The 26,786-nt window shown below is 33.2% G+C and overlaps 2 protein-coding genes across 2 annotated transcripts; both read left to right on the top strand.

Annotated features, from left to right (window-relative positions):
* The first annotated feature begins 1 nt into the window (after position 1).
* Positions 2–10,928, top strand: LOC138122998 (uncharacterized). Its single transcript, XM_069037458.1, has 3 exons — positions 2–1,541; positions 10,567–10,662; positions 10,716–10,928. The coding sequence occupies exons 1-3, from the start codon at positions 276–278 to the stop codon at positions 10,794–10,796; spliced, it is 1,443 nt and encodes a 480-aa protein (XP_068893559.1). The 5' UTR covers positions 2–275; the 3' UTR covers positions 10,797–10,928.
* A 4,006-nt stretch (positions 10,929–14,934) lies between these two features.
* Positions 14,935–18,302, top strand: LOC138123333 (micronuclear linker histone polyprotein-like). Its single transcript, XM_069037973.1, has 3 exons — positions 14,935–17,419; positions 17,787–17,885; positions 17,939–18,302. The coding sequence occupies exons 1-3, from the start codon at positions 15,086–15,088 to the stop codon at positions 18,017–18,019; spliced, it is 2,514 nt and encodes an 837-aa protein (XP_068894074.1). The 5' UTR covers positions 14,935–15,085; the 3' UTR covers positions 18,020–18,302.
* Positions 18,303–26,786: the final 8,484 nt, after the last annotated feature.

A 26,786-nucleotide genomic window follows, 5' to 3' on the forward strand; every position in this document is an offset into this window, starting at 1 on the left:
ACTTCTCTGTTGCGACTTCTGTTTGAGTTTGATCTTGAGATCTTGTTTTGTTTATTGTTAAATTGTTATTTAGTTGACACAGGTTGACAATATTAACATGCCATAACGTTCAGTCGCAGTCGGTTCAGTCTGTGTTTAGTGTAGTGTTTGTGATGTGATGTCATTATTGTGTTGTTAATTGACAATAAAAGTATGTTAGTATTATAAAAGAAAGGTTATGTGAAATACCGATGTTAATTGGTGTTTAAAAACAGAGGCGGTTTTATAATATTACAATGACGAAGAAAATAACAGGAACAACTAAGAAAAGAAATGTTAACATTCAAAAATCATATAAAAGAAAAAGGATTGCAGTTTACAAACAGCAAATGGATGGTAACATAAAGAATAACGACATCAGAGATCAATATGAATTTGACTCGGACAGTGAGAGATACCAGAATCGTAAAAGACGAAAACTCGATGTTTCAAGTTCTGACGAGTATGATACGATAGAAATTATTAGAAACGAAACCAGAGAAAAATATAAAACGGTGGTCTTTCCTGGGGAAAACAAACATTTGAAAGAGTTGGAACAAATCACATTAGAAAAAAGTAAAAGCAGCAGGAACAAAGTACAATCAGTTGCTACTAGTCTGGTAAAAGACAAAGAAAATAAAAACAACAGAGACAATATTGTCTTGACAGAAAGCAGAAATTTGAATGAATGTAAAGAGTCTCTCCAAGAAAATTATCAGGAACAATGTGAAGATGATTTGCATGATGGTCATCTTGGTGTTAATGAATGTTTTGGGTTTGATGAAAATATGAGTGTAGTGACGCCAACATCACCAAACGTCAATAGCACAATGCTGCAAAACGTTTTGGCCCCCTGGAGGTTCAGTGAGATATACGTTAAACGGAATCCACACTTTATAACACTGAAAGAATCATGCTTGCCATGTATCAGTCAAGATATGGTTTTAGATCATTCCATAGTGGATCAGTTTAAACATTCGTTCAAGAGCGAAACTAAATCACCAGTAAAAAAAGCGAAAATGAGTACCCCCAAAAGAGCGACGGTCATCACTGACTATTTTAAGAGTGGATTCGAAAATAAAGAAAACAGTCAAGCTAGTCTTTTTGACGCTGATCAGCTCAGTCCAATAAAGATTAGAAGTAAATCAAATAATAAAAGTGATTCAGTTAAAAGGAGAATTTTGGGTGAAAAAGATAGTAACATAGTTAGTTCCACACCAAATCGAAATTTAAGGAAATCCCAGATATCTGGTTTTGAAGATGTAATTGATTTTGGTTTTGACTCCAGCGTTGATGAAAGTAATGAAGGTAGTTCACCAAAAAAGAAGTCACATGATAAAGCGTTTAGATTATCGATTAGCGTAAATGACAAGAAATATCATCGCAAGCGGAGATTTAGAAAGATTGAAAATGCTGAATCAATAGTCACTAGTGATGAAGAAGGTGACCTAAGCGATCTGGAATCTGAGAACGACAAATTCAGACTCTTTGAAGATTTAGACACTATTAACAAAAACATTGAGGTAATAGTTATTTACGATATAAGTATCGTACGTTTTATCTACTATCAATAATTCTTAAGAAATAATTAGTAAATGAAAAATAACGATGTTGCACAAAACAAAGTAGAAATTTTTTGTTTCTGTTGCCACAGAGAATTAGTGAAACAGATGACAAAAGGACAAAAATACTGTTTTAAATTTATTGTGCACTATACTCGTAGTGTCACATGACCGATCGCACGAGTGCAGTATAATTTGTCATTAGAGGTAAAGTCAAAACGAAACATGACATCACGTGGTTTGCGCAGAAGACGAATGTGGAATTTGTAAATCAGTTGAATCCAGCTTACGTATATAACAGTGGCGGAGTCAAAACATTTTTCTTTTGTTTATATTGTACAGGGTGTTAAGGGCCCCACAGACTGCGTTTTTGTTCGACGAACAAGTATGTTCGAACAAAAACCATGCAAATCTGAAGTGTGTGTCTGGAAAACCGTCGTTTTTGCTCGCGAACAAAAATGAGGAAAATTATCAGGTTTACCCTGATTATGTCCGTCGAACTTGTTCGACAGACTTGTCAGTTCGTTCAAATCTAAAGTGTGTGCGGTGAACGGTTTTAAAAAACGTCGGTTTTTGCAGTGGTATAGTACCAAATAATAAAACCAGATTTTGGCGATTTGTATTTCGCGACAAATTATTGTTTGAAAATGACGGATTTTCTTCGCCAGATTAACAGAAAGTTCTTACTGGAATTTATAGAACTCTTCGCAGTCTTCCGTGTTTATGGAAAATATATGCTTTTTTTCACGATCGGGAGTAGAAATCAACTTCTTGGATGTCAACGTCGTGACAGAAGTAGAGCTCCATAGGGAGCTTTCATTTTTTTGACAGTTGTGACAAAAATCTAATGGGAGTTTTCTTTTTTTTTTGACAGTTGTGACAAAAATCTAATTGTGTTGTCAAGGCAACTACTAATTCCATTAAATTCATCGAAAGATGACAACTCATTTGTCATCATTTTTTTTATTCTTAAAATTTGAGATTTTTGTGCTGTTTCTACTCCCTACCGTGAAAAAAATAGTATATATACTTCTGGAGAGAATGCTCATTTTTCCCTCGGTGCTTTGTAGCCCTCGGGCTTCGCCCTCTAGCTACAAACTGCACCTTAGGAAAAATCATGCATTTCTCTCCCCCAATATACAACGTGTAACAGAAATAAGTACATTAATTTTAACCGGTAACAGAACTCGTCATGATGAACAATTTTTCTATGTACCACTTTTTCGAAATCGGCAATTTTTTTTACATTTCCCCCCCCCATAAATTAACGAGCCGTTCAGCCGCGTACGTAAACCTTCTAAGCACAGCGACCAGGTAGCGTGGTCTCCAGTGGCGGGTAGCGAAATTCGTGAAAAATTTTAAACAATTTTAACTCATTAACAAGAACGTTTACAAAAAAATTTAATTTAGAAAAGTTGTTGTTCTTGATGAGTTTTATTACCAGTTAAAATTAATGTACTTATTTCTGTTACACGTTGTATAATATACTATTATAGCTAATGCCGCCGCCACTGCATACAAATACAACTTGATATTTATTCACTCATTAAAACCTTTAATAAAGCTGAAGTGTGTGTGCAACTCGTGTTCGTCGTTTTTGTTCGAACAGACTTGTTCGTCGAACAAAACCCTCGAATAAAAACGCAGTATGTGGGGCCCTTTAGGGGAATGTTCTGAGATGAAGATAGTTTTCATTATTCTATTAGAGGTTCTACAACAAAAGTAGATGATCTCGGTGTAGAATTTCTTTCATCAGATGAAGAAAATGATTTTTGGTTAAGTTTTTGTCCCTAAACTGACCATTGTATGATACGCCAGTGCCAGCGGTAAATTGGACAGCGGGCATCCTAAGCTCCGCCCTGTCATGTTTCGTTTTGACTTTACCACGACATTCAAATGAATGTCATAAAGTGTGACCATGGACCTAGTATTGCGCCAGCGTTAGTGACACTATTGGCCCTCTGTTGAGATCTTTCCAGTGCGTGGCGCGTCAACAGGGGGGTAATTGGGGAATTTGGGCATTTCAGCCATTTTAGTTTCGGCTTTACGTGTGAGTGGTTCCGGCGTGAATTTTTTCCGTCTTTGGGTATTGTTTTACGTTTGTATGCGTGAAAAATATTGTAAAAAAAAAATAGAAATGCAAGAAAAATACTGTGAAGAAAAATTGGTTATAATGAGGTCAATGGCTGAAAGTTTTCAAACCATAGCCAATGGATGATTCACGACAGTTGCAGTTGTTTGTTGCTTTTCTTTAATTCCTTAAAATTATAATTTTGATATCTATTAGGTACTTAGTTTATTCTTATTTAATGAACACAGACTTTCAAAAGGAAAAAGGCTTTGTTAAGAATAATCAGTGCTAGAATTAAACAAATCTTATTCATAACGTACAACACCAAATTGTTCATAGAAAAATTACAATTTTCCCAGCCATTTCTGGGGTATAATGAAATATTATACACCATGTTTTAGGCAACACCTAAATCGTGCTTTCAAAAGGCCATTACATCTTTCGATGAGGCTCCATATTTGTTTTATTGCTTGATTATACCTATACTCCGGAGTATCTTGCTGTGGTTCAGGTGTAACTGCAGTAAACAGCCATGGCCGCAGAGCATATCCAGAATCCCCTGCAAGATAAGAATTCTTAAACTAAATTATACTAAACATATAAGTATTTATATACCAATCAAGTAATAATCTCTATGCCCCTCCCTATGTATTGGCAGGATTGATAACTGTAAAGGGTGTTATTTTTTTTTTTAATTTGGCGTCGAAGTAGGCGTTGGAGAGTCGATTGAGATCACACCACTCGTGTAAAGCGTAAGATTTAAACTGCTGATCCGTGATCCGTAACCTGTATGGTGCGTTCACAATCGACAGTTCAACGCCTACTTCGACGCCAAATTTAAAAAAACACCCGTTATATTGGGTTGCCTGACTTCTACAGCATATACAGAGTGTCTCAGCTAAAACTTTCGAGCCTAATAACTCCAGCGGATTTTTGTAAAATTTAAAATGCAGATAAGTATTTTAGACGGTGAAGAATAAAATCCCATTAATGCAATCACCCAAGTCTTAAAAACGTAATTTTTACATGCCTTTTTAAAATGTTGAATCAATTAAGATTTACATAAAAAATTGATCGTCAATAAAAAATGCTGTAGGGAAAAACTCGTTCTTGAAAGACGTCTGGTTTGCAAAAAAAAGCAAAAAACTGTGTTAAACGTGGCTGCAAATGCAAAAACGTAGACGCGTATGAAACAAACGCGCAGTTTTGCAGAATTTTGGTCATCCCTTTTCGCAGAAGCGCAGGTGACATATTTGACGTTTATATCTTGCTAACCTTACAAACACTTACAAAGTTAAAGACAACATTTGGACGTAATTTATTATACTAGATGTTTTAATTCTTCCATAAAGGACTAAAACACGATCGGAGTATTTTAGCAAGGTAATTTAGTTCACGTACGCTTCCTGTGTCTTCAAATAAATTGACGACTCTCTTAACCTTACATTTTGTAAAGCCTACATTTGGATAGTGTTCCACGAGAAAACGAACTGTGTCATTGAAGTTTTTACGACACTCCATAGGCATTTTTTTTCCTTTTTCAACAATATTGAAATTTCTGCCGCTGTATCTATTTTTAGAGTATTTTCAATAAATTTTCACAATTTGACGTTTCTAATAAAGCGCGCCCAATTTTGACAGACTTTAAAGGGTGTACAAAATGTTGTTTGGCAATTAATCATCAATTGTTTCAAAAGGTAACTGCTCAAATACCTTCAATATATATATAATATAATATATATATAATATTTTTTAATGTTTAACGATCTAATAATCGCGCATAATTTTCGATAAAGGAAACATGTGCTAAAATTACATTTTTTACCTTGAGGTAATTTTATTACCTATTACTAATTGAACATTCACGATCTAAAATATCTGCATTTTAAATTTCATAAAAATCCGTTGGCAAATAACCGAGATATTAGGCTTAGAAAGTCTTAGCTGATACACTCTGTAAACCGGGTGTCCCAACGGTTTGGCAAAGTAGATTTACTAAGTTAATACAGTGTGGAATAAAATGATTTACATCTAGTTACCTTTGGAATTTTTGCACATGTAAATTTTCCTGTACCGCTGTACCTACTTTTTTTTTGATGTACCGAACTATTACTACTATTAGTTCTGTCAATAAATGTCATCAATCGAATTGACAATTGTTACAATTTATTAAATTGAATTAACAAACGTTGGTGGCCACTTTCAACACTAGCTGTGACTTGCTTTTGTTAGCTCCTTTTTAATTTCAATCTCTACTTTGCAGTCATATCATCCCTTCGCAATAAATCACATTTGGAATATTTTGAGGTTAGGCTTTCTTTTTTTTGTAGAGCGGCATTTCGTATTTTTACAAGGGTAATGCAAAGATAACTAGATGTAAATCATTTTATTCCACACTGTATAAGTTCTTTGAAAGAGCTATCCAACGGTATATCGAAATACAGGTGTTCCATTTAAAAAAATTGACTAAATAAAGAGTTTGCGTTTGAAGCGCCCTCTACGTAATTAAGTAAAAATCAACAAGGCAATAAAATTGACGATATTTACAATGTTCTAAATAAACCTAATCTAAATAATTATCATCTGTTATATTTTTTACAAATTTTCAAAGTTTGGTTTGTCCGGACACAAAAGAGCGAATAGTTTACTAACAGTAGAAGTTAGACCCATCAAATGTGGTATCTCTTTGTTTTGACGAGAGCTTTCCAAAAACACAAAAAAATACTGGGTGTTCCATTTAAAAAAATATAAGTTTGTGTTGCCACCGATACACCAAACACCCTGTATAATCTAAAATATTTTTAAACCGTGCTTGTAACTTGTATGATGTATAACATGAAATAATAACATTTTTCAAAGAACTTATATTAACTTAGTAAATCCACTTTGCCAAACCGTTGGGACACCCGGTATATACATATATACAGGTGTCCCCAAAAAAGAAGACGAATCCATAACTCCGTTATTTATCGGAAGATTTTAATTATCTGTACACCAAATTAAATGGTTGTTAATAGGCTACAAAATGGCCTAATAAAATCAAGTATAGCCCTATGGACTTCAAGGGTAAACTGTCAAAATATTTTTTTTTAAATGGGAATACATACTTTTTTGTACTAATTCTGATAGAGATTTATATTCTGAAAACAACAATGTATCACAAATATACACTAAAATACCAAAAATTCACAAAAAAAAATTTTAAAAACGCTACTATCGTCTATGTTCGATTTTGCGCTAAACATTGGCGGCATATCTGCGCAATCCCACATGTTATTATTTGTCATTTGTTTTTCCAGCTACCTTAATTTGGTTATTACACTGTAACGCAGTGCATTTTGATAGCTTTTCGCTTGATGCTCGTCATTTGTTTCAAAAGTTAGTGTTATTTTTTTTAATGTGAAGTTATACTTGTGATACATTGTTGTTTTCAGAATTAAAATCTCTATCAGAATTACTATAAAAGGTACGTAATCCCATTTGAAAAAAAAATATTTTGACAGTTTACCCTTGAAGCCCATAGGGCTATACTTGAATTTATTAGGCCATTTTGTAGCCTATTAACAACCATTTAATTTGGTGTATAGATAATTAAAATCCTCCGATAAATAAGGGAGCTATTGAGTTGTGTGAACCGGGCTTACTATAATAAATAAATAAATATTTTAATGGTAACCACAGAAAGAGTAACTTACATTAGCGAAAAAACATTGTCCTACCTTTTTCTTTCCGCGACTGTACTTAAAGAAACCATAATACCTACTGTCGCCAATACTACAACGTGATCAAGAATGACTGAATCTGTTGGTAACAATGAAAATTTGAATGATTTTGGTACCACTGTAATCTAAACGCATTTCCGGTTGTCAGAGTTGACAGGCGAATTTGAAGTTTACCCAGAGGGTCATTTTTGTAATAGCATAAACATACCCTGTACAATGTGATCAAAAAGGGCTGTTTGAGTTGCCAATACAATTAAACTCCATCCATTTTCAATATACATTACTGTTAGGGAATTTTCTTTTTTTGTATAGCAATGAAAGTGTTTTATTTTTTCTAATATTGAACATTCAAAGCGGGCGTTTTGAATTTGTCAAAAAATTTGACACTGTCAGATCATAATTATTGAAAAAAATACGATTAAGTAGCGATATCATGGAGGCCACAGGCAGTGTTATAAAGAGAAAATGCCTCACTTTAGAGATAAAACAAAGTGTTCACTGGTATTTTAAAAACATTTGGGAAGTAAATGGTCCAAATTTGGGGAGGATGCCAGTTTACCGAATGGTTGGGGAAATTTTTGCCGTAAGTTGATAAATCCACTTTTAATTTAAATTGATCTATTTAAAATGCTAGCTTCAATGTCCTACAGATATCTGAAGGAAAAATACGGAGTAATTTCTGGATCGGGGGCACAGGCACAAAATGGAAACGACGCACGATGGAATAGTGAAGAAATATTTGCGTCGTTGTGCGCTTTTTTTAAATACAAGACCGCCGGCCTTCAGGCTTGACTTGAGAGGGTTTGCTCCTGAGCACTATTCATTTTGAATGTATCATGCTTCCACTTTGTGTCCTGCTCTGAAATATTTTCGTTAAAATCTGTTTATGTTTATTAAGGTAGGTACACCTACTTGCTGGTTTCAATGCCGGTATTTAATATTAACCTGTGGATACCATATTTTAAGTAAAATATTCAAAACTAGTTTACTTTTCTTGATTGCGGGACTTGATTAGAGATTTGTCAAAAATGACAATAATCGTATATTATAACCTCTTCAAAATACACATAACCTGAATTATTATCTGTGACATTGCATTTACAGTAGAAAAAAGTTTATCCTATTACACTACAAAAGTTACTAAAATCACTAGATTTAGTTGTGTATATTGAAAATGGATGGAGTTTACATACGAACTTTTTTTTATTCGGCTATTTGCAACACTGCAACCGTATAATGTTGTTGATTTATTTGACAAATATACCGAGTGACTATCAATGATTGAAAATTATTTTGTTATGTTGGTGACACATTTGAAATCTTTAGTTGGCAACATCGTTGGCATGACACACGCAATTTTCAAAATTGAAACAAACGTCAAAAAAATCCATTTTTTTCCCAACGCCAATGTATTTCGTGACGTAGCCTAACCTAAATAGAAATGATTGACAGATGATGCACGAAAAGATTTGCACTACCAACTGCATCAGTGTTGCTAATCCACTATTTTGTTTCAATCATTTATAGTCACTCGGTATAACATTAACAGCGACAAAATGGCACGTTATGAGAGTAAAAATTAACGGTAAAAAGAAATTAAACTAGAAATACTAAACAATTATTTTCAGTGTCAAGCTGTCAACAACCGGAAGTTACTTCAGTTGTACCATTTAAAAATAAAATTCAGTATTATCTCTCAAACAGTCTTTTTTAGTCCCCTCGTATTTGAACAAAAAAGTAAATAAACACGACTTCCATAATTATTTAGATCAAAGAAAGCGTTGAGATTTTGGACGTGTGTCCACAATGCTCTGAAATGGATATACAGGGTTATTATAAATGATTGTAGTCCAAGTTGGCGTAAAAACTGAATGTAAAATTTATGGTTGCCACTCCATATAAAATTTTTCAAAATAATGTGAATAAGTGAATACACACCGTTCACACAGAGGAGTAACAACTCAGTATTGTTAGATTCAATCGTTAATTTAAAAAGAAATAAATAAAATTCTCATCACCGCACTTTTCACCTAAAAAATTACAGTGACAGTGACAAAAATTGACAGTTCACAGCGAGGCGGCAAAAACTTCATAACATGGGCATGGCTTGCTTCGACTACAATCATTTATAATAACCTTGTATAATGGTTGCATATATGAATCTGTTTCAATTTAAATTTGGAAATTTTTGCCGAAACTTGGCCAAACGGGCGACAGCGCTGTATCAGCATTCACGATTGTTTCAAATTCGGACTATCTATGAAAATCTGACATTTTAGTTCGCAATATTGTGATTAGGCATAATAAATCTATTATAAGTTATTTAGTTATTTATTTAACGAGTTCGTGTGTAAATTGGGCTTTTGTTGGTATGAACGAGCCAGATTAAATAGCGAGTGAAACGAGCGTTTTATAGGCCCACGAGTGCCAAAAAAGTCCAATTTACACAAGAACGAGTTGAATACGTTTTTTTGTTCGACGACCCCCTTAAAGGCTCCAAATCGCTTAAAATCTTTAAAACTAAGTTAACGTTTCGTTTTGACAAGTTATCACATTTATCAAAATCCGTTCACATAGGAGAAAATTCTCAAATTCTGACAGTGTCGAACAAAAATAATTAAATTGACAATAAGACGAATATTTAACAACGAACTAACAAAAAAATATCTTGGCTTGCTGCGTGTTTAAAGCAATCGTGAACGGCTAATATGTCAGTATCCATTATTAAAAACATCATTACGAATCAATGATGAATCTTTTATGTTCTAAAGTAAAAAGTAAAAACCATTTCTGAGTTAAAATTGTATTCATAGTGACAGTTGTTTGACGTTTATTAGCTGAGGTAGCAAGCAAAGATGCGAAAAATCTGACACTATCAAAGTTATATTGGCCTGTCAGAATAAAATTGACACATTTTCACAATTTTCTCATAGTGTGAAAACTTCTTTCGAGAGATAGCTTAGAATTATGGTCAAATTCAATGACATTTAAAAAAATTATGTGATAGGTATTGTCAAGTAGACAATTCACAAATGGATAATACCAAATTTACATTAGGAAAATTTTCATTTCCCTTGTTTTTTGCAACCAACTGTATGTATCCACATAATTGCGGTTGTGAATTTTTTTTCTCTGCCACGATGTCTGGTTGTGTAAAATTTTTAAGAAATTAAGAAATTTCATCACGTTACAGAGAGAGGTACCTTTTAAAAAAAAGAAGTTGAAATCGCTCAATCAAACCCCATCAAAACAACATAAAAAACGAAAGGATATTCTAAGTAAAGAAGAGGTATTAAATAAAACCCAAAATATAAATTTGAAGTGATTTTAAATCTGTTTTAGGAAGAAGATGCGGAAAAGTGGGCTGCCGCTTTCAATTCTATGTGCGAAGAAATTCAAGAATTTCCGTTGCAAATTGAATAAAAGTTTTGATATCTGACATCTTTATATTTATCAACTAATGTATGACAGTATGTTGGCATCACATCTTTTATCTATAGTTTACTGTTGTATGAGTTACAAAAACAAAAGAATACAGTTCATCCATGTTGAATATTGTATAGTTTGTCTCATAAGTTTATTTTGCTTTTAGAATTTGATTTTCTACCTACTCGCTTGCATTTTAAAAAAGGTTTTCATCTTTTTCCTTTATTGTAAAACTTTGAGTTGTAAAAACGGAAATTGACAGATAGGTAACCTAACAAATACAAACCACAGATCAAACTGACGTATTTTTCACCAAACAGTGTTGCCGTTTGTATTTGCAACGTTAGATTAGAAGGTAGTGCCTGCGCCTTGTGCAGCAACCTTCATTTTCGTGGATAAAAATCTTCTTTACTTACTCATATAATGTAATGTAGCGTGATCAACAAGGACTGAGTCTGCTGGCAATGAAATAATTGAAAAGTAGGTACCTACTGGTTTTTTTTGTTTCGTAATTGGCATTGACCAGATTTTTTAATTTGAGACGAGATTAAAAACATTTTTGGTTATGCCGGTTATGTTTATGCTATTACAAAAATGAATCTTTGACGGTAAATTTAAAATTTGCCAAATTTCATTGTCGCCAACAGATTCAGTCATTCTTGATCACACCATACTAAAGTTAAGGCCAATTTACACGTGTCAAGTAGCTAAAGCAAGTTACTAAATCAAGTAACTAAAATTTAGTCGTTTGTATTTAGTGAACGTCTACACGTCGTTAGTCCGTTTGTGTTTAGTGAGCGTCTACACGTAGTATCCTTCATATTTTGGTTGTGAGATAGTGTTCATTTAAACATGGACGCAAGAAAAGTTGTCCGGGCAGCAATGCAAAATTGCTGTCACTGCCGCATGATATTTTAATAACGTATTCCGGAGTGAAAATTAAGACTAAATTTGAAAGAATAAATGTCGAGGGCCGTAGGGTATTTAAATAGTAAACTATTGAAATTAACCAATCGTGTGAAGCTTTTTTCAACCTGTTTTAAGGTATATTAAGTAGTGATGGATAAATGACCGGTCATTTATTTTTGGTCAAAGTTGACCGGTCCTTGATCGGTCAATTACCAGTCATTATTGGTCAAAAAGTAGGAACTAGTTCAACATCACAAAATGATTCTTTCAATGTAAAGGATTATTTTAATACCAAATAATGGTTCTTAATTCCATTTTTTATAAGATTTATTGATCGATAAATTATTGTTCTAAAATTGTGTAAGTGAGGTTAAGTTTGAATTGTTTGAAGTTATACTTTGTTTTTTCTTTAACATATTTGCTTGAATTTGAATTTTTTGTTAATTTAACACGCTTTAAAACTTTCAACACAACTGTGTGTGTGTGTATTTTCAGTTTTTTAGTTTCTTTTAAAATACTTAAACATTTGTTTAGAATTTAAAAAAGTAGGTAAGTATTTTATGAAAATAAAAATCTATCGTTAGGTATATGTCATGTTAAGAAGACACAAAAACGATTGAAAAACAAAAACCACTTCTTCCTATTAGATAAAAAGCTTAATCGCTTTCCACAATAATCTTTATTAAAGTTTTAGATGTTTCATTGTCATAATTTACTTATTTATCGTCATAATCGATTTCTTCATTGTCAGCAGCTACGTAAATGAAATCAGACTACCGATCATAACCTCATCTCATCAGTCAAACAGTCATCATATCCTATAATCTTCAACATTATAAGCGGGAAATTTAAATTTTAAAAATGACTGGTCAAATACGTCAAGTCATTGACAATTATTGACCGGTCAAATGGGTCATTGACTACGTCAATTACCGGACCTCACAACACTAATATTAAGTAAGCACAAGGTTTGAATGGTGGGACACGATCTAGGAGGACGCCCTGAGGCTGTCTAGCCAGAAAAAAACGCGAAAATTCCAGAAATAGTTAAAGTGAACAATTACCAGATCCAAATATAATTGATTTCATATAAATGTTCATCAAGTGAGCTGTGCATTTGTAAAAGCACCTTTAATTTAGTTACATTACAAAAGTCACATTTATGAAGGTCATGTTCAATAAATCTTTACTTGGTAAAAATACAAAGACAAAAACAAATAAGGATTACATTAATTTAACCACTAAAAAGACGTAACCTTGCTTTTGAAATCAGCAATGTTAAAATGGACAAAAACTGAAAAATTAGTCAAATCGGGTTCGCGCAGAGCAAGCAACTTTGAAAGTCAAAGTCACTAGCTTTAGCTTTCCTTTAATACCAATAGAAAATCAGTAGTGGAACTATGTAACTCGGATAGAAAGAAATTTCCTATCTTTCCTGTCTATTCTCCACAACGCTACCATGTAACTAGAATCGTGCATCACCGGACGAGCCGATGCAGAGTTCGGGCGTAGAAAACTAGAAAGACCCTCACTAGTCTTTCCAAGTTGTCGTTCTTTGTCGTGTGCACGCTACGTGTATAGTGCGGTTCGTGTCACTAAACTGACTACCGGACGCGGACTACCTAATGCAACAATGAAACATGGAGTTATGCATGATGCAATTTATAGATGCGGCTCTACGTTTGTATTTGCCGATTTCCGGTAAAACTGCACCACAGAAAATCTTGAAAAATATTTTGATTTGCAATTTTAACAGTGATAAATTAATATAATATGTTTTGTATATTTTATGTAATTATGTTTATTCTGTTGATTACGTAGGTACAATAAAAAATATAAGTATAATATAATACAGGGTTATTCTAAATGATTGTAGTCGAAGTAGGCCATGCCCATGTTATTAAATTTTTGCCGACTTCATGTGAACTGTCAATTTTGTCGCTGTCACTCATTTTGTAGGTGAAAAGTGCGGTGATGAGAATTTTAATTATTTTTGTTAAATTAACGACCGAATCCAGAAATATTGAGTTGATTTACAACCAATTCTGTAATATTGAGTTGTTTTGCACCCACTTTAACTCCCGTGTGTACTCACTTATTCACATAATTTTGATGTTTTTTTATGTGGAGCGGCAACCATAAATTTTACATTCAATTTTCACGCCTACTTCGACTACAATAATTTAGAATAACCCTGTACATACCTATACATTAGGTATATTGTACATTTTCTGTAATTGATATGCTTATGGAAAATGAGGACTGTTCACTTTCTGGCAAGATTTGTTATTATTAATGTGATTTTTTCTTAAATTCCCACCGGAAGCTTCGATCGATTTAACAATGTTATTGGAAATTTGCATTTTATTCTAAATAAAGTCATAAAAGTAGGCTGTGTATGTGTACGGTTTCAGACGCTTTTAGCTTTTAGCAATGTGATATCAATTATTTTCAAGTGTAGTAATGTTTTTAGACACTCTTCATATCAGAACAATTTTAAAAATCAAATCGGATTCATATTTATATCGTATTCAATCCACAGTGTTATATAAACTCAACCTTAAAACAAACCACGAAATTCGAAATTACGTTTGATAGGCGCGTCAGGCGAAAAGTCACCATGAATAAAATAATATTCCTCTAAAAATATCCACGAAACCGAACGTTTTCAGCTCAAATTGTCACGATAGTATGACACTTCTTTCCAGACCCGAACGTTTCCGACGCGTCATAGAAACATCGCTACATAGTCGCACTAGGAAATTTCCTTTCTTTCTTCCGAGTTACATAGTTCCACTACAGATTTTCATGGCTTGCTTAGATGCACATTTATATGAAATTGAGTATAAATATGCCGCCAGTAACCAAAATTGATTGTGAAACGAAAAATCATTTATCACTTAGCGAGAAATTAGTCATTTACAACTGTTACAATTAATTTGCTGCCTTACATTTTTAGGATATCTTTTGTTTTACCAGAAACCACATAACCTCCAACCTAACCAAATTTATGGCAACCTAGTAACGAACATCCGTAAATCCTAGGGAGTAATTTATTTTTGACACGAGAGTACACGATTATCTGAAAAACGTAACGCGAAAACTCTCTAATAATAAGAGAAAAATGTTTGCTTTTTAATAATAACCCTACCTCTAAATTTATGAATCACAGGGCGTAATCGAAAGTGACAGATTGTTAGTGTAAAAGACAAAATCACTAAATTTCAGTTGACACCTATGGTTGTCACTACTCACTGGTGTCAAATGTCAATTTACTTCGATTTTGTTAAATGTTTGTGTTTACATTCTCAAATGTTGAACAACGTTTGTGCATTGTTATTTATTAATGATTTTTAAATGACTTAATAACGTGTATAATGATTATTAAAATGTCAGGCCATAATAATACTAGGCACCAGAAAAATAAACGACGGGTAAGACCACCGCGTTGTAGTTGTGTTTGTGATCTGGACCAAGAATCTGATGCATCAAAACACCGAGACAGTACTACAGTGACAAAAAGAATTACAAGAGCAACAAACAAAAGAAATATTGAACCTAAATCAAAAATGAAAAATGGCGCAGTAGCTGAACAGTCCACTGAAAAAACTAAAAGAAAGAAAGCAACTCCAGAACAACAAATAAAAGCCAGAGATGAACAAACTGTAGTGAAACATACGAATTTAAGAAATAAATCTAAAACAGGTGACCCAATTGAGAATACAGTAATATCGAGAAATAGTGGAGACTTAAAAAAAAATCACACAAAACAAACAGATGTAAACATAGAGAAAACAGTCAACAAATTAAGTAGAACTAGAACATCTACTAGAACTAATACGAAAGATTCAAAAAACAATAGCAATGTGCAGTTTCAGTTCAATAATAAAAGCCCTTTGCTTTCATCACAAGTGAAAAAAGGCCCAGTAATTGAACAGTCCATTGAAAGACAAAAAACAAAGAAGAAAACAACTGGTGAAATACAAAGGAAAAGTAGAGATGAACAAAATGTAGGAAAAAACGGAAATTTAAGAACTAGATCTAAAACAGCCGACCCAATCAAAAATTTAATAACTGTAAATAATAGCGGGGAGTTCAAAGAAAGTCAGAAAAAACAACAATTAGGTGGAAACAGAGAAGAAAGAATGAAGAAAGAATCTAAAACTAGAACACCTGCGGTAAGGATAAGTTCATCGAGTTTAACTAGTACAAGAGATTTAAGAAAAAATGGTAATGTGCAGGTACAAACCAATATTAAAAGCCCTTCACCTATTTTAAAGTTGCGAAAAAGAAAATTTGTAAACTATGCGGAAAATAGTTTAGAAGTAACAAAGAATAATGAAAAATCAGACAACACAAAAAAGATTCCAATCTACAAACAACAAATGGATGATAACATAAAAAATAACAACATAGGAGATCAGTATGAATTTGACTCAGACAGTGAAAAACAGAAGAATCGTAAAAGGCGAAAACTTGATGATTCAAGTTCCGATGAGTATAACAAAACGATACAAAATATTCTCAAAAATATTAGAAACAAAACCAGAAGAAGGGATAAAAAGGTGGCCTTTTCTGAGCGGAACAAAAATTTGGAAGAATTCAAACAAATTCCACTGGAAAAAAATAAAAGTAACAAGATCAAAACACAATCGGTAGTTATAACTCAAGGAAAAGACAAAGACAATAAAAAAAATAAAGAAAACATCGTTTACGAAGAAAGAAGAAATTTGAATGGGTGTATAGAAATTCCCCAAAAAAAACCTCGGGAAGAACATGTAGGATATGATCAACACAATGATGATGTCGGTCAGCTTGATGATAATGAATATTTTGGATTTGATGAAAACACTAAAAGTTCAAAAATTAATATAATCAGTAATATTCAACTGCAGCAAAATAGTGAATTGAATGTAAGCGTAGCAACGGCGACATTCTTTAAACGAACGAGACCAAACGCGAATAGCACGATGCTGCAAAACGGTTTGACTCCTTGGAGGTTCAGCGAGATGAACGTCAAACGGAATCCGCATTTTCTAACACTGAAAGAATCGTCCTTGCCATGTATCAATCAAGATATGGTTTTGGACCATTCAATAGTCGACCAGTTCGAAAATTCCTTCAAGACTGAAACTAAACGTTCAACGGTAAAGAAAGCGAAAATGAGTACCCCCAAAAGAGCGACGGTTATTACCGACTATTTTGAGAGTGACGTCGAAAACAAAGAAAACAGCCAAGTTAGTCTTTTTGACGCTGATCAGCTCAGTCCGATAAAATCTAGGAGTAAATTAAACAGTAAAGTTGATTCGGTTAAAAGGAGAATTTTGGGCGAAAAAGATAGTAACGTAGTTAGTTCCACACCAAATCGAAGTTTAAGGGAATCGCGAAATTTAAGGCAATCACGTCTACCTGGTTTATCAAGTCCAAATAAGCCGAAAGAAACTGCAAATAATTTTGGTTTTGACTCCAGCGTCGACGAAAGTGTTGAACGTAGTTCACCAAAAAGGAACCCACAAGACAAACCATTCAGATTGTCGATAAGCGTGAACGACAAAAAATATGATCGCAAACGGAAATTTAGAAGGATTGAAAAGGATGAGTCGATAGTAGATAGTGGTGAAGATGATTTAAGTGATGAGAGTAATGTAGAATCTCAAAACAACCAAAATAGACTGTTTGAAGATTTAGACGCAACTGAAGAAAATATTGTGGTAAATTTATTTTTGTTTTTTTGATTTTGATAAAAAAGTTTTTTGCCACGATGTTTAGTTTTGTTGTCAAAACCATTTAAACAGAAAAGTAAACAAACACCATTTCCATGATAAATACACCCACCGGCAGAAAAAGCGGAACACCATTATTATTTTAAAAAATCTATCGTCGCGGTGTGTGGTTGCTCTTTTTCGACCAGATCCAGGTCTTCTTTTATTTAATTTATTTAAATTGAACGGTTCCTGATAACTGAGTGAATGATTCTTTAAAAAAATCCATTCAGTTTCGAGTTTATTTTTTATATTTTTTTCTCTTACTACGATGTTTAGTTTAGTTTAGAAACTAAAAAATTTCTTCACGTTTCAGAAGGAAGTACCTATTAAAAAAAAGAAGTTGAAGTGGCTCGATCAAAACCCATCAAAAGAACATCACAAAAAACGAAAGGATGTTCGAAGTAAAGAAGAGGTATTAAATAAATCTGTATATATAAATTCGAACTAATTTAAAATGTATTTTAGGAAGAAGAAGCTGAAAAATGGGCTGCCGCTTTCAATTCTATGTGTGAAGAAATCCAAGAATTTCCATTGGAGATTGAATAACAATTTTGGTACCTGACATCTTTATATTTATTAATCAATACAGTATAGTTTTATAGAATATAGTTTACTTCAGTATAGCTTACTAAAGAGTAATGGTTTATTTCGATTTTTGCCATGTTTTAATTTTTACGAATAGTGTTATGATAGGCAATGCTTGACAATTATTATATAAGGATTTTATATTGCTTTTTAATTTGTATATTTTACCAACAAGATGGCTTCTATTTATTTTATTTTTATATTAATGTTTTTATGTGTGAAATTAAAATACTTTATATGTAAATGTGTTTTATTTACCAGAAAGCAACGTCGTTACACACTGATAGTATGTATGTCCAAAAATCTTAATCAGTGTTTGTTAGTAGAGAGTTATTTACGAAAGATTCCTACCTACTATGTTACTGCTGGTCACCCTTCTTTGATTTTAAAAGATGAAAAAAGCATGTTTTAGTAATAATTTATTTGCTCGAAGAAGTGTTTTACATTATCAACCCAAAAGTTATTACATATTCCACCCGGCGGCACGGCAATTTTGCCGGAGTACATACACCATTACGGATATTACTATCAAGTAATAGTGCAGTCCTAATCAGGGTTGGCAAAAAACACAGTTTTTTTTTTCTTTGAAACAGTTTTTTTGTTTAAAACATGTTTTAAACTTGGTTTAAAAAAACATGTTTTAAACCAATTTTAAACACGAATAAAACAGCATTAAACCGGTTGAAATCTTTATTATGTTACTGTACTTTTACGCTCGACCACTGGGCATGCGCACTGCGCCGTTGTATTGAATGCAAATTGCAAAATTACCGAAATTTAAAGCGTTTTTTCGCGAATAACCGTGTAACAGTATTCGGTTAGAAACGGTTTCCCCCCACTTTTACTCACTTTTTGAGTAACACAGTTTACGCGAAAACGCAGCGGTTATTTTATAGTGTTATTCCCCTAAGTTATTTGTTATAAAATATTAATTAAAAAGTTTAACAATTTCCAGTTATTCAGTTTTTCACTTCTATGAGTTCTGTGTATTTCTAACTCTATGTGCAGTGTGATATGACAGCAGACGCCACAAATATGGATTTATTCTTTGTGTTAATGGATTCGTTTTTTTCGAACGATACTGAAATAATCGTTTTGAAAATGCATGAAACTCTTTTTAAGAAAAGGAAATTACTAAAAAGAATTAGGGAAACGCATATAAGACAACATGTGAATTATAACATATGGTTGAATACTTATAATGAAACTCATTTTTTTGAATTGTTTAGAATGCAGAAAGCAACCTTTTATAAGTTATTACATATTATAATTTTAAACGATCAGACACGACTCATACAGAAGAGGTATAGGGGAGGAAATCATGTCATTCCGCCAGAAAAAGGTTTACTTGCATTTCTCTGGTACATGTCCAAACAAGATACTCTGTTATCTATTGCTGATCGTTTTAATTTAGTTCCTTCAACAGTAATGCACTTAGTCAATGCCTTTCTTTACGTACTGTTACAATTAAAGGGAAAGTATATATTTTGGCCCAAAACACAAGATGAATACCAAGTTATTTGTAATGGTTTTACAAATTACCCCAACGTTGTAGGGGCCGTTGATGGCACACACATCAAAATAAAAGTACCTGCTAATCAGCACGATAGTTACGTAAATAGATACCAAAGTCATTCCATCAACTGTATGGGTATTTGTACTGCGAATAAAATTTTCACCTATGTTTTTGTTGGATACCCAGGTTCTGCGCATGACTCCAGAGTTTTTTCAAATTCATCGTTGGTGCAACATATAGAACAATTTGGGAAGCACAAATATTTCCCAATGGAAGAATACCACTTAATAGGAGACAGCGCATTTCCACTAAGATCCTGGTTAATCACTCCTTATTCGCGGAGAAATAATTTGACTAGAACGGAAAAACATCATAATTTTTGTCTAAGCGGAGACAGAGTTTGTATTGAAAATACTTTTGGCATTTTGAAGGGGAGATGGGCACGACTGCAGTATATCAATACATATTCTGTCAGTAAGGCGATTGAAATCAGTACAGTAGCATGTGTGCTCCATAATTTCTGTTATTTAAATAACGATGAGTGGCAGTATGACATATATGAAGACATGTTGAATGAAGAAGAATATATCAACAATAACAGAGAAGAATTTCGACTAGGAAATGAAAAAAGGAACAATATAGCAATGAATTTGGCAAACTAATCAATAGAATATTTTACTGTGACAAAAATATATTTAACCAAATTATAAACTCTCAACAATAATAAATGAAAATGTTATTCTGTTAAAAATCTTAAAAACAAAAAACAAACAAAACTTTTACTTTTAATTTTACTCTGAATCTGACGAAGAGGTCCTCTTTCTTTTTTGCTTTATTAAACGTTCAAATTGGTCTAATAAACGTTCTCTTTGTTCCGTTTGCTTCAGTAGTATATTTTCAAATGATGAAAACTGTTTCTGTCTTTGTTCTTTATCTTCAGCATGTTGTTCTTTTAACAGGTTTATTAATTGGTAATTAGTACTAGCTGGTCTAACAGTCTTGTGCGTTGAAAACCTATTTTTAATCCTAACATTTTTGTCAACAATCTCAAGGTTTACTTCTTCATTTTCACTTCTTCAGTATTGTCATTTGTTACCTCTAACGTATCTTGAAGATTTTTAGGATTGGATTTATCTTTATGGCCTAAAATGCCGTGCATTTCATTGAAAAATGGAGGTGGTTCTCTTTTTTCTTCTCCTGTTTGTTTTACATGTTGAATGTGTTTTAAATATTGTTTTTGCAGGTTGGCAAACTTTTGCCTTAATTTTTCAACAGCCTCTTTACCTTCTCCAACGTTGAAGCCGCTATCTGCCATTTCTTTTGCAATTTTTTTCTACAACTGACTTTTTATATGTTTTTTATCATCAAAATCTGTTGCATATTTGTCTCGAAGGTTTAGAAACAGAAGTGTAGCTTCCTGGTCAGTTGCATTTGGGCGTTTTGAACACCATATATTGCACTTGTCTGATATATCATTATCGTTTCTAAAGCTGGTGGAACAAGAATCAGATGTAGAACATGAAGGTGAGACTGATGCTTCTGTATCTTGAGATTGAATTTTTAATATATTTTGTAAATATTGTTGAGCTTGAGCGGGATCTATGAAAGATATGCTTTTTAAAGTCAAACATTAAAATACCTACAACAATACCATTCAGAAGAATATTTGCTGTGTTTAAATCCACATTAAGTATTATATCTTCTCCCTTATTATTTAAGGAAATTTCAACCAACTCGATGCTCTCAGACATTTTCAAAGGACACCACAAAATTCGTCACAACAATCGTTCACTTCAGTTCACTTAGAGCATAACCTCAATCAACTTCACTTACCCACGTTGCGACCAAGGTTACTCAAATCCCTAACACAGGTTACTAGTATGACGTAATTTATGACGTCATGATCATTTCCCCTCAAATACCGTCGCACGCAAAAACGAGGTGGTTACAGTAACCGACTTACCGATAGATCAACGCGAACTCGCGAAAAAACGCTTTTAGATTTCTTATTATTTTCTCGTGTCTATTGGTATAATAGTAGTTTATTTAACGAGTTCGTGTGTAAATTGGTTTTTTTTTGGCACTCGTGGACCTGTCATATCAAAAAAAACCCAATTTGTATTGGAAATGTGAATAATCTGAATAAATGAATAAATGAACGTGACTAAAAAAAGTTGAATTCTTGTATTTTTTTTTGTTTTAAAACACATGGATTAAAAACATGTTTTAAATAGTTTTAAACAAACGTGTGTTTTTTATACAACATGTTTAAAACACTGTTTTAATCTGAAGATTAAAACATAATGTTTTAAACATGCCAACCCTAGACTCCTAATCAATATAATTACCGGCTTGTCGCCTCCACATTTTGACTTTGTAGTGTTTTTATATTATGTTATGTGTCAATGTTAATATACTTAAATCCAGAATTTTTAAAAAGGGATTGCGGTGCTATTCCCGTTGCTGAAATTATAAGTGGCAAAATCAATTTTTTTTTCTAAACACCAAAGATTTCTGATAGCAACGGAGAGCTCTAAATATTTATTCATTTTTGTGTTATACACTCACCGGCATAAAATTCGATCTATCCGTAGGATCTATCTAATATTTTTATCAAATCTTTTTTTATGAGAACATCATATCAAATGAACTGTCGCGAGCAATAAATTTTGGTCGTCAATGTCATTTCAAAATTTGGTTAGATTGTCACAAATTTAAAAAATTTCCCTGCCTGATTATGCGCATGTCAACAAAGTGTCTAAAAAATGAGAAAAAACTAATAATACATGTCATACAACATGATAGGTTATGATATTTACGACTGTTTTACAATGGAGCATTTTTGATTGCGTCAAAGAACGACCTTGACGACTAAAATTTATTGCTCGCGACTGTACGTTGTATATTTGATATATCAAGTGTAAACAGTGTTAAGCTACTTTTTCATTGAAGACACGCAAAACATTTTTATATTCCAAGTCTGAATGAATTTTAACAGTTTTTGAGGATTTTCTACATATTGTTCTTTCGTATTTTTGGTAATTATTCACTTTAACTACTTCTGGAATTTTCGCGTTTTTTCTGGATAGACAGCCTCAAGGCGTCCTCCTAGATCGTGTCGCAGCATTGAAACCTTGTGCAAATGCCTTTTTTTTTCTTGTTGTGTTTCAAGGTCGCGCCAAGTCTTAGTATAACTAAAGGGTAAGGAAAATTTTCATTTGCACAAGGTTTGACTGGTGGGAAACGATGTAGGAGGACGCCCTGAGGCTGTCTAGCCAGAAAAAACGCAAAAATTCCAGAAGTAGTTAAAGTGAACAATTCCCGTATTTTTTTTCCACTCTTTGTGCAGCAATGTTCGCGACTGTGTTGAAAACAAGTAAATTAGTATTCGTAAAACTAAAATATGATGTTTCATGTTTCAAGATGTAGTATCTAAAGAGCTGTTAAACGATTTCCAAAAACCAAAGGCTATACCAGAGGAGTTGGGTCAGGCAGAAAAAGTTCTACAACTGCCCGTGATGATCACTTTCTTACTTTAACAATCCTGAAAAACTGGGACACTACTGCAGTTAGAGCACTGAACGAACTGCAGGAGGTACGGGGTGTTGCAGTAAGTGAACGGAGCGTAAGAAAAAGGTTAGAGGAACACGATTTAAGTGCAAGAACACCCGCGCATTGCCTACTGTTGACCGGGGAACACCGAGTAGCGAGGCTTCTCATTGCTCACGAACATCGAAACTGGGGAATTAAAGAATGGGGTCGAATTCTTTTCACTGACGAGTCAAGATTTTGCCTCAGATCTCCAGATGGCCGTCAAAGAGTATGGCGTAGGACTGGGGAGAGGCTTGCTCAGTGCAATTTTGTGCCAGGGATCAGTTTTGGTAGTGGTTCAATCATGGTGTGGGGTGACATTAGTATGGAAGCTTGCACCGAATTAGTGGTGGTAAATGGAGGGGTAATGCCAATGACAGCAAACAGGTACATTAGGGACATCCTGGAACCACATGTTGTGCCCTTTGTCCCATTTATTGGTAATGACTCCATTCTAATGCACGATAATGCCCGTCCACACATTGCTCAAATCGTAAATGGGTATTTGGACACAGTTGAAATCCACCATATGATTTGGCCTGCAAGAAGTCCCGATCCTAATCCAATCGAACATGTTTGGGACATAGTCGGAAGACGAGTTAAAGTCCGAACTCCTGCTCCTGCAAACTTGAGAGGCCTAAGCGCAGCAGTCATTCAAGAATGGCAAGAAATAGACCAAGCTGTTCAGGACCTTTTTGAATTTTGAACGAATGCTATAAGACGAATGGAAGCTGTAATTCAAGCTAGAGGAGGCAATATACGATAATGAGTTTTTAGTTTATTACATTTCGTGTTAAATTTTTAAGAGGTTTTGTATTATTTTCGTTATTAGAGAAATAAAATGTGAGTTTTGGTTTAATTACGTTAAAATTGAGTTACAATCCTTCTAAACTCATCAATTAACCAAAAATAAAATATGATAAATAAAATAAAATTTAATTAAAACAGTTAATTCAAATAATGCACGTGGATCGAATTTTGTGCCGGTGAGTGTATGTCTGTGTTATATCCACAGAACACAAACCTTATATCGTGTGAAATTGTTGTAAGGCTAGGGCCTAGGGCCACACTACAGACTAAATAATCGGCCGATAATTTAGTCCTATTGGGTAGCTTCCGCGCCCACCACGTAAACTAAACTGTTTTCGATCAATCTGTCGGCCGACTACAATCGCTTTAGTGTGCGCACTCACATAAGTCCTCATACTTATTAAGCAACCAACTAAATTGTCGGCCGACGAAAAGTCTGTAGTGTGGCCCTAGCCTTAATGTCATAATTTATAGTTACCAACATAGTATGAAAATTTATCTACCTAGGGTTTTTTAAATTGTACCAACCTAAAGCAACAGGTGGTGGTTTTTTGATTTTTGAATGAACTTTATACAGGGTTATTCTAAATGATTGTAGTCGAAGCAGGCCATGTCCATGTTATTACATTTTTGCCGCTTTCATGTGAACTGTCAGTTTTGTCGCTGTCACTGTCATTTTTTAGGTGAAAAGTGCGATGATGAGGTTTTTATTTATTTTTGTTAAATTAACGATTGAATCCAGAAATATTGTCTTGTTTTGCACCCAGTTTAACTCCCGTGTGTACTCACTTATTCACATAATTTTGATGTTTTTTTTATGTGGAGCGGCAACCATAAATTTTACATTGAGTTTTCACGCCTACTTCGACTACAATCATTTAGAATAATCCTGTATAAGAGATATGCTTGCTTTTGTTGTTTATTTAAAATAATAATGTCTGGTCTGTTATGCTGAATAAAATAAATACATATTATTAATAATTAGATATTGAAGAGCATTGAGGGCAAAAAATGAAAGGAGAAATTCAAGACTTGTCAAAATTTGTGATTTTTGTTTTAAATTAACACCGCAAATGAAAAATTTAAATACTCATTGGGGTGGCTACTGGCTAGTAGGTAATTTTAGCAGCAGTGCCAACTTAACCGTACTTTGACAATTCACGTCCATAATGGATGAGCTTTCATTTTATAAATTTTTTTCATTATTATGATAATTACTGCATTTTTACATATTAAACAGTTATTGACTATACTATGCGCATGCCAAAAATAAAACTTTTTTAAGAAGCTCGAAAAATGTATTGACAAGAATTTTCAAGACAAAAATTATTGATTAATTTATAAATCTGTATGATTTATAAATTAATGTTATATGTATGGTAATATGGTAGATATTTTTGTTTTCAACTGTCGGTTATTAAGGGTTGCAGAAGTGTGAACTAACACCAATAAGGTGTAGTTCTACACGGATTCTTTTCTCAGCGATTGACGTTTCATTTTCGTCTTCCCATAGTGGAGAAAATACATTTTTCTTTGGCTGCACAGATTCTTCCTGCTTGGTTTGGTACAATTTAGGTACTTTCACAAATCAGTTACAAAGCGCAATGGGGTAACTAATGAATATCTAGTTGCATCATAATATTGTATGAAGAAAATACATAAATTATGCTGTAAATGATTATGTGGTAAAGAATTCCTTTGTTTAGGTTTTGACGACAAATAAAGAACTTGTCGAAAAAGGGCAAAACTATTTCAAACGTGCCATTAACTCGTGGTTGTTATACATCAGCACAAATGAACTGTTCTGACCTTGTTCAACTTAATATAGCACAAAACACTTGTCAGTAAATTAGCAAAGAAAATGCACAGATGTTACAAAGTTCAAGTAAAATTTGAACACCAACATGTTGCTTACTTTATCTTATGCATTTCATGTGACCCGTGATATATTTCATTTTATTAATCATCCAATATAATATCCTACTTATTTACTGTTACATTTGAACTACTGTTCCATCAGTTTGGATTGATAACAAACCCCGAACAAAAAAAAATCTAACAAATTTAAATACCACAAATGAGTAATACTTTGTTGATAAAATACACCTGGCAGGTGCCTTGTTGTTATACCTGCGTAGTTAGAAAATAACAACGCACTAATATATCCAGTTATTTTTTAGATTTATTTTGATTTTGTTAAAGGTTTTATGCTACAAAAATAAAAATAGAATGGTGATGTTTAACAACGATTCTGAATTATACCTATGCATTTTAAGTAAACATTGGATTATTTATTTACTATTGCTGTTAAAAAATAGGTTGTACATTATTAAATAGCAAAGACAAAATAAAAAAATAATTTTATTTACTCGTAGTAATGTTATGCAACGAAATAGATAATCATTCAAAGTTCTGTCAGTTCTATCTGCTAATAATCTAATACTAAATGGATTTTATTTATAGTGAAATATATGCGTGCAAGTCGTACATGAAATACAAAGAACCAACCAGTTGCTACAGCACTGAGTGAACTTTATTTTTTCGGTTTCGTTATATCTCCCTCGGTTTGTTTTATTTGTTAAAACGCACGTGTCTGAGTTTCTCGCACTCGTTCTATTACTATCACATAGTATTTTCTTTGTGTTGGTTTATTTAAGTGGCGAAATCACCGAGATAATTTATTGTTACAGTTCGGTGGCTATTTGAGTAGAAGTTCTCTTGTATGTGTATTAAAACAAAACGATCGCAAACGGCTCTTAGGCTCTTACAATGATTCACCGTTTTCCCATGTCATATTTTGCTACATTTTAA

The sequence above is a fragment of the Tenebrio molitor genome, chromosome 2 (assembly GCF_963966145.1).
Source record: "Tenebrio molitor chromosome 2, icTenMoli1.1, whole genome shotgun sequence".
Taxonomy (NCBI): Eukaryota; Metazoa; Arthropoda; class Insecta; order Coleoptera; family Tenebrionidae; genus Tenebrio; species Tenebrio molitor.

What these genes read in the sequence shown, in the direction of transcription:
- LOC138123333 (XM_069037973.1), top strand. Translation starts at nt 15,086, where the DNA reads ATGATTATTAAAATGTCAGGCCATAATAATACTAGGCACCAGAAAAAT. An exon ending in CAACTGAAGAAAATATTGTG is followed by an intron (nt 17,420 to 17,786) that starts GTAAATTTATTT and finishes TTCACGTTTCAG; the next exon opens with AAGGAAGTACCTATTAAAAA. An exon ending in ATGTTCGAAGTAAAGAAGAG is followed by an intron (nt 17,886 to 17,938) that starts GTATTAAATAAA and finishes AATGTATTTTAG; the next exon opens with GAAGAAGAAGCTGAAAAATG.
- LOC138122998 (XM_069037458.1), top strand. Translation starts at nt 276, where the DNA reads ATGACGAAGAAAATAACAGGAACAACTAAGAAAAGAAATGTTAACATT. An exon ending in CTATTAACAAAAACATTGAG is followed by an intron (nt 1,542 to 10,566) that starts GTAATAGTTATT and finishes ATCACGTTACAG; the next exon opens with AGAGAGGTACCTTTTAAAAA. An exon ending in ATATTCTAAGTAAAGAAGAG is followed by an intron (nt 10,663 to 10,715) that starts GTATTAAATAAA and finishes AATCTGTTTTAG; the next exon opens with GAAGAAGATGCGGAAAAGTG.